Source organism: Pleurodeles waltl, chromosome 7 (genome assembly GCF_031143425.1).
Source record: "Pleurodeles waltl isolate 20211129_DDA chromosome 7, aPleWal1.hap1.20221129, whole genome shotgun sequence".
Taxonomy (NCBI): Eukaryota; Metazoa; Chordata; class Amphibia; order Caudata; family Salamandridae; genus Pleurodeles; species Pleurodeles waltl.
The window spans coordinates 716,702,065-716,715,026 of NC_090446.1; the positions used below are offsets into that span (position 1 = coordinate 716,702,065).

The 12,962-nt window shown below is 39.8% G+C and overlaps 1 protein-coding gene across 1 annotated transcript in view; it reads left to right on the forward strand.

Moving 5' to 3' along the window:
* The window catches only part of RAPGEF6 (Rap guanine nucleotide exchange factor 6), an 822,369-nt gene that overhangs the window by 654,187 nt on the left and 155,220 nt on the right, over positions 1-12,962 (forward strand). The window contains 3 exon segments of the mRNA XM_069201702.1: positions 5-45; positions 47-139; positions 141-172. Coding sequence (XP_069057803.1) covers positions 5-45; positions 47-139; positions 141-172 — 166 coding nt within the window.

Here is a 12,962-nt window from a genome sequence, read left to right on the forward strand (position 1 = left end):
AAAAACAATCGCTTTTCTATCCCAGATCTGCCCGCCGACATGGAGCCAGATGTTTCCATGTGAGAAAACCAACAAAAAAATAAAAGCAAACACTGTTTCTGGAGGACGGAACCGGATCAGAAAAATTTTAGACAAAACCCCGTTTTAGTATATTGCCACCAAAACCCTTCAGGTAAGTGTTACTACGTTAGAGGATGGCATTTGACTTTTTAAAATGTTTATTACACCAATTACATTATAAGCAAAGCTTGCTTTTTATATTAATTAAATATATAATTGTCTGTTGGATTAAATGCAGATAAGCGCCATATATTCACAGTGTTATTTGTCAGTTAACCTTTTTGTCGATACTAAAGTAAAGTAGAACCACATTTGTAATAAATGTGATGCAGTTTTATTTTTTAAGACAAAGTACGCCGACTCCTTAATCATTAACATTTGCTAGGCAGGATGGATACACCTGCCAATATGTAATAATTTAAATGCCTACGAAAATTCTGAAATTGCACCAGCCTGGCACACGTTTTCGCACAATAGCCTGAAGAACACAGCGACGCCTGTTTTAGTTAGCTGCCTGCAATGTAACAGGCTTCCTTCCACTCGCTACGCCGCCGTCTTGGTTATACACACCGGCAGGACACCTGCACTGTACGTGTGAACGTTAATTCGAATGAGCCACAGCTGTTGGAAGTGGCAGTCTCGTGTTGCAGGGTGGAAAGCACCGGTTCGTCACAGCCTGTCCGAGCTGCCATGATTCAGGGGCTGCAGCGGAAGGCCCAGGTCCGAGCAGTCAGCCAGCGGCGCCGCGTGCGCCAGCGGACAGCCTGTCAAGTTCACGATGGACACGTGCGCGCGGCTCTTCCAAGGATCATTTGTGTGAACCCCGAAGCCTTTAATACAGCTTTAGCACACAGGGAATGTGTGCCCGGTTTCTAAGAGGCTGCCTTTCTCGAGTAAGGCTTGAGCGCCATGGCGGGCTTGATGAAGTGGCTTGTTGCTTCAGTTGAAGTGGTTTTTGTTAACATTGCCGCCCAATGTTTGTTTTTCGAACTAAAATCTTTTGCAAGTGGTACATGTGCACAAGAAAACTAACTGAATCTCACATTAGCGTTGTTGCTTTAAGCATTCATTTGATGTCTGTTTACCAAAGGTGGTTAATTGAAGTGTTTCTGAAACGATAACAGTGGTCGTTGAAAAGAAGCTGACGAAATAATAATTTTTATGGTAATTGTGGTGGTCTACATCTTATAACCTAATGTTGGTTCAGCTCTATCTTTGGCTCGTGCCCTTCTCTGATGCTGTTCTCTGCCTATCATTTGTTACTTTTTTCCAACAAAGGCCAGGCTCTGTGTCTCGTTATAGACAAAGGTGTGAACTCTCTGAGATGTTGTGCACTTTTGGAGATTATAGTTATATCTCTGATCCAAAGAGAAATCACCAACATTTGATATTGTTTTACTTTTCTACATTTGGTAAAGCAAGCCACGAGGTCTTTAACTTTCCAGTCTCTTGTAGAAGTAACCTTATTGTATTATTGCTCACTTAATAAATAAATAAATATTAGTTGGCTTAGGGATTCAAGTCTGATCATTCAGTAAGCTACTAGTTTGAAACCAGGTTAGATTGGTCTGTAGAGGAATCAGGCAGTGCCAGAGGGGCTGGTCCAATAGGCAGTGTGCAGGCAGGTTTTATTTTATGTTTGTGAGCCTGTTGTATTGTCTAGCAGGCTGTTTTTCTCTGTTTATTTTCCTGATATTATAACAAACGTTGCCTGTATCGAGCACAGATGCATACAATCTCCCACACCTTGCAAAAACACCTATAAAAAGTGTCTTTAAAAGTACCAAACTGTCCTATTTTGTAACGTAGGCCACTTTTGTAGTTTTCCATCATACAGGCTAAATTGACCTTCCTCTCTGAAAAAATCACAAACTCAACAAATAAATTAAAGGCCATTTTCAGAATTGTGTCAAAATTATCTAATCCCGACAGAGGGGCTGCAACACTCCCACCTACCCAGAATTTATGTAATGCCCTCAATTCCTTTTTCTTTGATAAAATCAAGACAAAGACTGCAACCCCCCCAAGTTCTCTCCCCTCGGCAACACCCCATGGAAGATAGCAACCCAACCCATAATGTCTGAATTGCCCGCTATCAGCAAGGTGTGCCTCATGGACCTGGTGACCACAGTGAAATTGGGCTCCCCCAAGGTTACTTGCCCTCCAGACGTCCTAAAGGAAGTCTTTTCTCTCTTTCCTGACCCAGCGATATTGCTTCTTAACCAGTCATTCAGCTAAGGTGTTGTTCCGAGTTCATTTAAGCAGACAACAGTGGTTCCATTGCTAAAAATAAAACCTGGCAATGAACCACTCACCTTGAAAAATGACTGCCCTATATCTCTGTTACCTTAGTTAGCAAAGGTGCTAAAGACCTGTGTGTCCAGATGCCTGTGATCCTTCCAGAGGAAATTAATTTCCTCGATCCCAGCCAGGCAAGCTTCCGACCAGCCCACTTTACAGAACCGGTCATCCTCTCAGTTGTAAATGACATGCGGGAATAAGCTGATAGACACCACTCAGGTGCTGGTACTTCTTGACCTCTCAGCAGCCTTCAACATGGTCGGCCATGAGCTGTTGGTGGACCTTGGTGGACAGTGTTGGACCCGCAGGCCTACAGGGGTACAGCACTGGATTGGATTATCACCTTCTAGAAAGAAACATCTTAGTCAGTCTGGCTCTTCCCATTCAGCTCTACTGGTGTTAAATTAACCCCGCGGAGTTCCCCAAGGATTTTCTTATCCTCCACCTTTTTAATCTGTACATACATCCCCTTGTGCACTCTTTGAAAAAAAAAACATGCAGATATGCAATTGCACTTTGCTATTGATAACTTAACAAAGTCAAAAGAAACCTTTCAAAAAGGTATTCATCTGCAACTGGATGAATAGCAATCATCTCAAATTAACTCTGACAAGACAGATTGTCGTGACTAGAAGCAAGTATGACTTGTGGAATGCTAGATTCTGCCATCTCCCTACCCCCAAAAAACAAAAAAAAACATTATAAACAAGAACCTGCTATGCAACTCTGAACAGGGGTTGTAACCTCATCCTCCTTTTTGCAACTCTGCAAAATCAGAAAAATAGACAAATTTCTCACCATCAAAGCTCTCATTCAGGTCATTATCTCATTAGTCATCTCAAGGATTGACTTTGCAAATTCCCTCTTTTTGAGCCTCCCCAAGGGCCTCAACCATAGACTACAACTAGCACAAAACCAGGCAGCCAGGCTAATCTACCAACCCCGATGAGGAAACTACACTGGCTACTGGGAACAGCGCATGGTATTCAAGGCAGGCTGCATTATCTTCAAGTCCCTCCACATTGGCAGCCCAGCCTTTCTTTCTAGTCCTGTTCAAAAATAAACACCCACCCAGAAATTGCGATCCACTCATTTGAATCTTCTTATCCCCCTATTCAAAAAAGAAGAAACTCAATGGCTCCAGATTCTTTGTTCTTGCCCCCGTATCCGGAGCTCCCTCCCACTCGAGATGAGGACTACCCCCTGCTACGCTAGATTCAGGGACCTACTAAAAACATGGATCTTTAAACAGGCCTATGATACTATGCTAGTAACATAACTAATACAAGACGCTTTTATTTTGGTGCCTTGGTCCGTTTTCTGTACCAGGCTGACGTTGTTTGAAACCTACTAAGCAGATTTGGATTCTCATTCTTGTATGGTTAATAGCTCGAGTCCAATTGAGTTAGGTAATTAAATTTCACAATTTTATCTTTTCAACTCCTGGGTGCAATTAATTGCAGGTAGAGAGCACATGCAGAAACAAGTAAACATTTCTAGCATATTCTTTCTAACTAGAACCTCAGTGCTTTTAGGAATAACAATAGTGCCTCCTTTCAGTATAGTTTTCGATGCAGAGTCATATATCTATAACTAGCAGTTAAACATATTATCCATCTTGGTGCTACTAATTTCTGTATTCAAAACGTTATATTAGGCATATCATTTTACAGCTAGTGGATTATTCCAATACAACCACAATATGATCGCACTACACCAGTAATCACCATAACATTACAGGTTCCTTGATGCCCATAGCACTACATGTTTTTTAGCTATTTTTAGGGTCGGTATGGAGTTGCTGAAAATGAGCAATGTATGCATTAGTCTTCTTTCCAGTGAATGTATCAATTTTCTAAAAAGATGGTCCCTGTAAATATTCCTGAATATTGGAAATACTAATCAAGGTGATTTAAATTTACAAACGTGGATGAGCCATAGACTTCCACTGAAATGTCTAATGATTAATTTTACATACGTTTTGACAAATGGTTTAGCAGTTTAATTAACCATGCTTCATTTAAGTAGGTCTTCAGAATGAAATTTGTCAATGCCTGAGACATGCAAAAGCAGAGGGCGAACCCTGAAAACTGGGTAGTGCCATCCTCCAGATGGTTATTTCTCCTTGAATGGCACTGTCTAGGAATGTTGGGTCCCTAAAAGATCCAAAATTATTCGAATACTTGTATGCCACGTTTCTCAAAATCCAAAGCACACATCATAAAAAAAACCACAACAAGAAACTGCCACTAAAAGCACAGTGAATAGTTTTTAACTTCTAATGCCTCTACAGTAAGTGTTAGAAAAACTGGCTACAGCCACTTCACTCCACATATGCATTCTGAACTGTACATAACTAAAAAAAAAAAAAAAGAAAAAGCCTAAAACTGGGTAAGAAGCAAGCCAGCTTTCATCCAAAGAAAGCTGTCATCAATAAGGATCCAGCTTAAGACAATGTTTGTGTAATTAAATACATAAAAGCTATATATCGAAAGGGTGTTCCAGAAATATATTGACTACATTGTGTTATTCTGTGTTCTGCCATCCCAAGTGTTTAAATAAATGTTTCATGAATCCTGGTTAGATTGCTCCACAGTAGCAACACATCTTAGTAACAAAAATATATATATATCAAAACACCTCTTTAGACAATTCCAGTACTAAGCTTTATAAAGTGATCCACCGCCTTTACAGAAGGAATGCATTTAGTATGTTTTATGTTGAAAACCCTGTCCCCCATCTCGATGTAATCCCAATCTGTAGCCATTTTAGCCATGTAAAAGCCATGTAAAATGCCCACATACTGATTTGTCCAGATGAGCTAAATATAGTAAAACAAATTAAGTAGTTGATAATGTTTCACTGGAAATTGCTTGAACATAATGACAGTACAACTTTGGGTTCTTCATCCCTATTTGTTTTTCCCCAAGATGGTGCACTTATTGGTTAAAAGTTGATATTGTAGAAAAACAGACTGACTCATGCTCTCACCTGGCCAAGTCTTATGTTCCAAGTGCAGAATCCAGCAGATAGACAACTGGATCAAGTTTGAGATAGATAATACAGTGCAGTGGTGTAAGTCTGTTTAGAAAACTGAAAAAGCTTCTCTTTGGGAATGGAAAACCTATGTAAAGGTTCAAGGAAATGATAAACCTCCATTTTGGTAATTAACGTAATGTGTGAGGGGAAAGTCTAACGTTCCAAAATAGAGCAACGGAGGAGGTCTGAACTGTCGACCATAATGACTAGTGATACCTGCAAAAACGGGTAAGTGAAGAACTTGCTACTATAACATTCTAAAGAGTTCACAATGAATACTGAATAACAGCCTGAATAAGGCCTATTTTTGTTATACTCAAAGTAAATGCCATCTGTTGGACAAAGTCTTCTTTCCAGTGCGAGACATTCAAAAGTGAATCTAAACATGCTCTTCCATGATCCTTCTCCCGTTCTGAATAGATCTGACTGATCTGTGCAGCCGACTGCTTCCTTTGCTAGCTGTAAAGTGAATCTAAATTAAGAGCCACAAAGAACACAACTGGATTGATATTCCTCAAAACCCATATAACTATATGTGTCAATAAACATAATTTTGTATGTCACATAAAAATACAACTCTTGAATGCACGGTTTGGGCTAAATGTCAATCTAGATTGCAGGATAAGAATTATATCAACAGTATATAATTTTATTTAATTCATTTACAAAATGTTAGGAGCATAAAACCAAATTCAAAAATAACATTCACCTAACTCAGTCATCCCACATTCAAAACATGCTAAAACATCCATAAATTACAATACGAAGACTACAATACAAAAAACGTAATAATCCTAATATCATACAATTATGACAACTACAAGAATAAATACAGGGAAAATACATTCTGATATACATCACTAAAGGTTTTTGATTGATGAAAATCCAACAATGTTAGTACAACAATCTTACACTCCAGTACAATAGGGATCAATGACCAAGTGAAGTGATAATGAGGCCATTATCTCAAATGAGACAAAATAGGAACCTATAGCCTACGCGCGTTTCGTAATCATCTATTGTTGAGGCCACCTTCATCAGGGCAGTTCCCAGTGTTATGGTCTATTACTGATGCAGGCCCAGCAGCCGAACATTCTGACAACTTGTAGTGCCAAATTCTTGACATATGTCGCAAGTGTACGTGATATCTAATACAAAGAAACATGTATAAACAGGGCTTACAGTCCGGGAGTCTCTAGTTATGTCTTCTTCAACTTTTTACCTATGTATTCATATATGGAGACCCATAATCAGTCTCTACTTATTGATTACACACACTTAATGTAATAAAATACACCGATAAAGAACAAACCATACGTGAATGAGACCAGTCTCAAAGGGGAATAGTGATGAGGAAAGATTTGCTAACATTCGATTAGTAGAATATTTAAAAGATGAGCAAGTGTGAACAGTGGGAACCAAAGGGTGGGCCAGTTTATAGATGAGAAATAAAGTAAATTGTTACTTTTTAAAAAATCGAACCCCGAAATGGTTTCTCTTCTTCCTCCCAAACTTAAAAAATGTACACACATGTGCTCTGTGGAATTAATAGTAACAGAACATTATCTTTTATGATATCTGTCGCAAGAGTCAAATATAATTTCTCATATGAGAGTCTTCCGCTTTCAGGAATACAGGAAGGGATGTCCTTTGCTGTTAATAAGAGTTTATAATTCTAATGGAAGAAAATACTACAATCAATGCAAAGGAGTCCAAGGCCGGAATAGTAGAAAAACTGTACGATACTTCACACAACTACGAGTCTTACAACAGGCTAAAGTAAAAAGAGTTTCCTATATAGGGAAAACTTGTAATCACCTGAATCTGAAATGGAAGTTACTGGAGAAGACGTTCTATTTCGGAATCATCTGATTGGTCACATATTTAATTCATGAAGATCTTTACAGGAGAGCAGAAACACATAAACAGTTAGAGGAACTGATTAAATGTTAATTTGTATTGGATTTGCCTAAAAATGACTATACACGAGTTAGCCTGTTAAAAGGAAATCTTAGTGCTGCAAACTGGATACACGAAGTGTACCCGATCTTCTTACCTGGATGCTCAGAGGGGTAGTGTTCGTTCCCTAGTTCAGCTGCCCGACTGGTGAGCTCTATTTTATACACATAATTGGATAGGAGGGATTACAGAAGACGCTGGACTGTGCGCGGAGATGAAAACGCGCGCTACGTTTGCGGTCGCCATATTGGAAGAACCAATGTTTATAGTCTCAGCTTGTAGATTACAGTGAAGCAGTCTAGGTTCAGATTATTTCAATTTCGTTTATTCCGCTAATCTTACGAGCTAGGTGTAGACCGGCATATACGCTTAATGTGCACTCCTGCCGATTTCAAACGTAGAGTAATTTTCTCATGGCCCGATTATGACGGTTTCGTTTATTCAGTTAATTTTATGTGCGAAGTGTGGACCGGCATAAATGATTTATGGTCACTCCCATTGAATTCAAAAGTAAAGAAAATGTCCTATGGCCTGATAGGGGAACCTCACTGGGTTCTCTCATTCGTTCTACAGAAGCAGGACTGCGAAACAGTGGCCGCCATCTTATAGGGGACTAACTCCAAAGGGGGAGACCTTACCAAAAGCTTCCTTTGCGAGCTCCAGATGCAAAACACTTTCATTTAGCTGATCCACTAGGTCCTGGAGCACTGTTTCTAAGATTTACACAGGCTTTCAGAGCTTTGTGAGTCCACCCTCTCCGGTTCCTTGAAAATCCATTGCAATAATGCCTTAATACACCACCCTGAAGAACTCCTTGCGTCTACCAAACAAACCTAAAATTACACTTCTACTTCTGAACAGTGACAACCAAAATCCTCCTGTGGACTGTTGACTACTTGTGATGGTGGAAGTAGTTGAGCTTTGTCCAGTACAAACACACAGTGTGGTTCTTGTTGCCTTACATTCATACTATTTAAATTAGACCAGAAATACTCAGACGATGCATGGTTTATGTGACGTGGTTATGTCCTTATAGTTGTGGGGTGTGAAGTGGTATGGATGCCATGAATGGTGTAAGGTATGCAAAATATCATTTCTTGTCTTAAATAGGGTGTGAGTTTGTTGAGTTGAGTAATTTGTGTGCACACTGCCCCAAGCACGCTTAACACGCAAACTCATAGATCAATGTGAAAATGACTGATTTTGTTTCCAGTCAGTGTGCAAGTTTTTGTAATGTCTTAAAACACTGTTAATGCTCATTACATATATTTGAGCTGGTCTGTAGGTTCTCCATCCCTTATCTGTCTTGTAGTAAGAGCAAAACATGTATATGTCCAGTCAGATTGTTGCTATCAAAAAGTTTGTTTTGGGTCACATGCTTTCACACGTCTGAATTGTTGTCCTATATGATAATAGGTTGTTTCATATTCAGTACAACTTTGACTCAGTTTTCGCTGGAATGCCGTCTTTTTTAGCTTTGTGGCACCTTTTCTGTGCCATCGTGTTATGTTACAAATGCTTTTGTTGCCTAATGTGATGAGCAGAGCACAAGTCTACAAGTTCGACATAAATTAGTTTTTATGTCTAGCGTAAATATTCGACCTCGTGTATACTTCTTATGGCTCAAGGCGATTTAATTTGTTGGTTGCAGTATCCTTTAAAAATTCTTGCTCGCTAGTGCTCAGTTCTTCCTTTTCTCCCTCCTTTTTCTGTATCAGAGCAGTGACCAAACTACCTTATGATTTCACTTTGGTTTCTTTATATGTTGCTGTGACGGACTACTTTGGCATTTCTTTGTTGCTGCCTTTTCAATTTGGGTGTTTTAGGCTGGTAGCTGCCTGCGTTTTATTGCAGCATTCCGTTCCTTCACCTCCTCCCGTGCTGCTGACATTTGTTTTGGCTTTATTCCAGTGCTGTCATCTTCTTGTTCCTGGAACATTTGCTCCACCATTAAATCTTTAATACAAGGTAGCGCCTAGGCTTCATTTTTTAATGTTATTTTACCACTGCCCAGCGCCCTTTCTTGCAGATTGTAGCCAAACCTAGAAGCAATGATGTGAATCTTGCAGAGCCTGGCTCTGGAGTCTCTCCAGGGCCCCTCCCGACATCTGCACAGAGGGCATTGCTTGTGTCCTAGTTGGCATGGATTATAATATGACAGAGAAACTTGAACAGAGGTCTATCTTTACAGTACCGCCACTACAGATGGCTTAGAAAGACAATTTATTTTCGTCAAATGTAGGCCAAAAAATACAACTAATTACAAAATATTTGAGAACAAAAAATGTAAGGAACATTTTAAATTGAGGCGTTAAAGGTGCTTCTTAATGATGGGGTAAGGATTAATATAATGGGGTGTAAGGTCAGACATACATTGTAGGGTAAATTCAAGGGATAGTGTTCAGTTTAAAGTTAGGCTTATGGCCAAGTGGGCATGTTAAGGTTAATGTGAGTGTTCATTTGCGAATCAATGGGTGCACTAGATTGTTGTGGTACAGGAATTTGTAATAGTTTATTTTTAGGAATCCTAATATTAATTTAAAAGCAGTGCTCCTAACATTGCCCTCTAGCCATCAGGTAGGGGTATCCACTTCTTCTGTCTCTGTCCTGCTATTTGCTACCCCTGCTAGACCTGGTTTCAAAGGGCACGAAGGCAGCTGCAGGAATCTTAGAACAATATCTACATTCTGTGTGTTTTGTAAGCTTTGTCAATCCCTAAGCCGAGTGCGACAGAGGATCAACCCGTGATGTTATCAGAGATGAAGAGTTGTGAGATGTCACTTCTGCTACCCCTTGCATTTTGGTGAATTGACATCCCTGGGCGTCTCTGTAATGGTTGCCCTGTAAAGATATATCAGTCTAAAAGTGTTTTTTGTAGAGAGACACATTTTTAGTAAAGTGCTTGAATATATTCTTTAAAACAACATGATGAATGTTTACCTTTAATATTTGAAGTACATATTAAAGAACAGTGAGTGGATTGAGCCCTAAGATATGAATACATTTAAGGCGTTTACCTTTTTAATTGTCTGTTTTATGTTGCTTTTATTATTCACTCGTCTTTTTACAATCATGTTGTTACTTTCTCCTTAAACTCATGGTGCCTGACACATGTCTGTGATAGCAGTTTGTTACTGTATTTTGTGAAGGAAGTTCAATGTTGACATCAGTGTGCTGAATTGTTCTTGTCTTTCAACATTGTCCTCTTTTTGTTTATGCATCACCATCTCAGGGGACTGTTTTGGTAAGAAATGACCTGATTTGACGTTTGTTCTTGATGGGATGTACCAATGCAGCTTCCTAACAAGCTGAGATGCTCTGTCGTCTAGTTTGGCCCCTGCGTCCTCTGTCTCATTCCATCCCCTATGCCCACTGCCAAAATCGTGCTTTGCTCGTGCTGCAGCATCATCAGTGTTCGGCACGGTGTTTCCATTAACCTTAATTCTGACTGCTGGCTTTTGCAAGTGTTACATTATTAAGCTGCCATTGGTTACCAGCCTTGTCTTGCATATCCAGAAAAACTGATGCTCTAGCATGGGGTAATGCATCATAACCATCCCTCACTCATTCTCATTCTCATTTACAACACCAGTACTTAACTGTTATTTTCTATTTCTCACTGATGGCATCTACTGGTCTGTATTCCAAACACCTTTTGATGTTCCTATTAATAAGTACAATTACCTAGGCATACGGACTTTCAGTAGCCTCTCTTCATCCATTGGCCTGTCGTTGTCATTCGCATTTTGCAACCACGCACTGTGACATATAGCAAGGGGCAGTGGGGCAGCCTATTTAAGCCACTGGTTAACTTCACCTTGAATAAAGTTCCATAGCTCACTAGTTCCCTTCAGTGCCAGTGTTTTTGTTTATACTTTATAATTACTTTAGTGTTGCCTTTGTGTTTAGAGACTGATGTGATAGCAGGAACCTACTGATGCACATTCCATTTTTATCAGATCCTATCTCCTTCCATTGCTGTTGTAAATTCCTTTTGGAGTCTTTTGCTTTTTTGTCTGCTGCTATTACACGGAACACCAGATTGCGTCCATTTGAAACTGCTCTGTTTTGTTATCCCCTTTCTACCCTTTTCTTTCACCCCTTTCTTTTCTTCCTCCTTTCTATTGTGTTGCTTTTCTTTCTATTGCCTTCTTTCTTTCCTTTTTCTTTCTAGTTCCTTTTTTTTCTTCCTCCCTCCTTTACTTCTTTCTTTCTGTCTTTCTTCGACTTACTTTCTTCCTATGCCTTGCGGTCTTATACTTTTTCTCTTTCTCTCTTTCTCTTTTCTTCCATTGACTTTCTGTCTCTCTCCTTTCTTTTTCTTTCTTTCTCTTGCCTTCTTTCTCTCTTTTTCTTTCTTTATTTCTTAGTTTTATTTTTTTTTAAATATTTTAATACACATTTGTGCCCATACAAATGGCACATATTTTTTTTGCAGTTTGGCATTTGAGGAAGGAAAACTTATACTTTTTATGTATCCCCCTTACTAGATAAAAAGTCCTACAGTCTCAGTTTAGAAAATTACAAATTACTATGAAGAGAGCCAAGAAATAACCTTGACAAAAACATTTCCTTAGAGAGTATGCTGATTTGAATATAACCCAACAATGTTCTGGAGGCTACTTCTGACTGCAGAGTACTTGCCTTTGGAATTTCTCCAGGCAGCAGTCTGGAGGTGTAAACGTTATAGTTATTGCTCCCGCACGCTAGTAAGTGGCACTGCCAGACTCCTCTGTGGCTATGTCCCACCACAGAAAGTGACTGCACAGATTATATACCTGCTTACCCCGTCCACCAATAGTTTACCATAAAATAAGGAGACTAACACACCAAATAGTCAGTCCCTCATGTTGAGACTGAATTTCTTCTCTGCCCTGATCCAAAATGTGTATGGCACTTTCTTCAAGCAATGGCTGAAGAGGACTGATTAACAAACCACATGCTGAAGGATGCTGACTCAAGTCCCTTCTCTGTCTGTGTTTTTGATGTTGATGACTTAAGCTCTGTCAAACAGCTAAAGAGGCCATCAGCTACACTTAACTACCATGAGTGTTTCCTTCATAGCTAAGTGCGCCCTTCATCGGCTCGGGTAGCTCTTTTTTTAATTTTATTTATTTTTTACATAGTTTGAGGTTGGCCAGTACATCTACCGCTTTCTGGAGATCGAGATAGAATAATAAACTATAAGCCCATGTTTCTCTTTAAAAAGAACAAATCCCATTTCGGTACAGCTGCGACAGTAAGCGTGATTCTCCAGTTTCTAGAGGGAAGGTTGTTCTGCCAAAACGTGTCTGCATTGAGAAGATGACGTATAAGGTTTTGAAAGAGTTGGAGACGGTATCTTTAGTTGACAGTTCAGGTTCCTAAGGAACTGGAGTCAAATACAGGCAGTGAGATATTTTAGGAGAGCAGTTCTGCTTTCAGACAGGTTTAGAACTGCGGAGTGATGCCGGTTAGCGTGATGCGGCTTGCTCTGAAGGGACCTGTGCTGAAGCAATGAGTGCTGCTTCGGACCCAGTGGTCATGGCGGTGATTTTCGACCGGGTGCGACAAGTAGTGAGGCACAAACCTCGCTCTTACCCCTACTCTACAGCATCCACTCC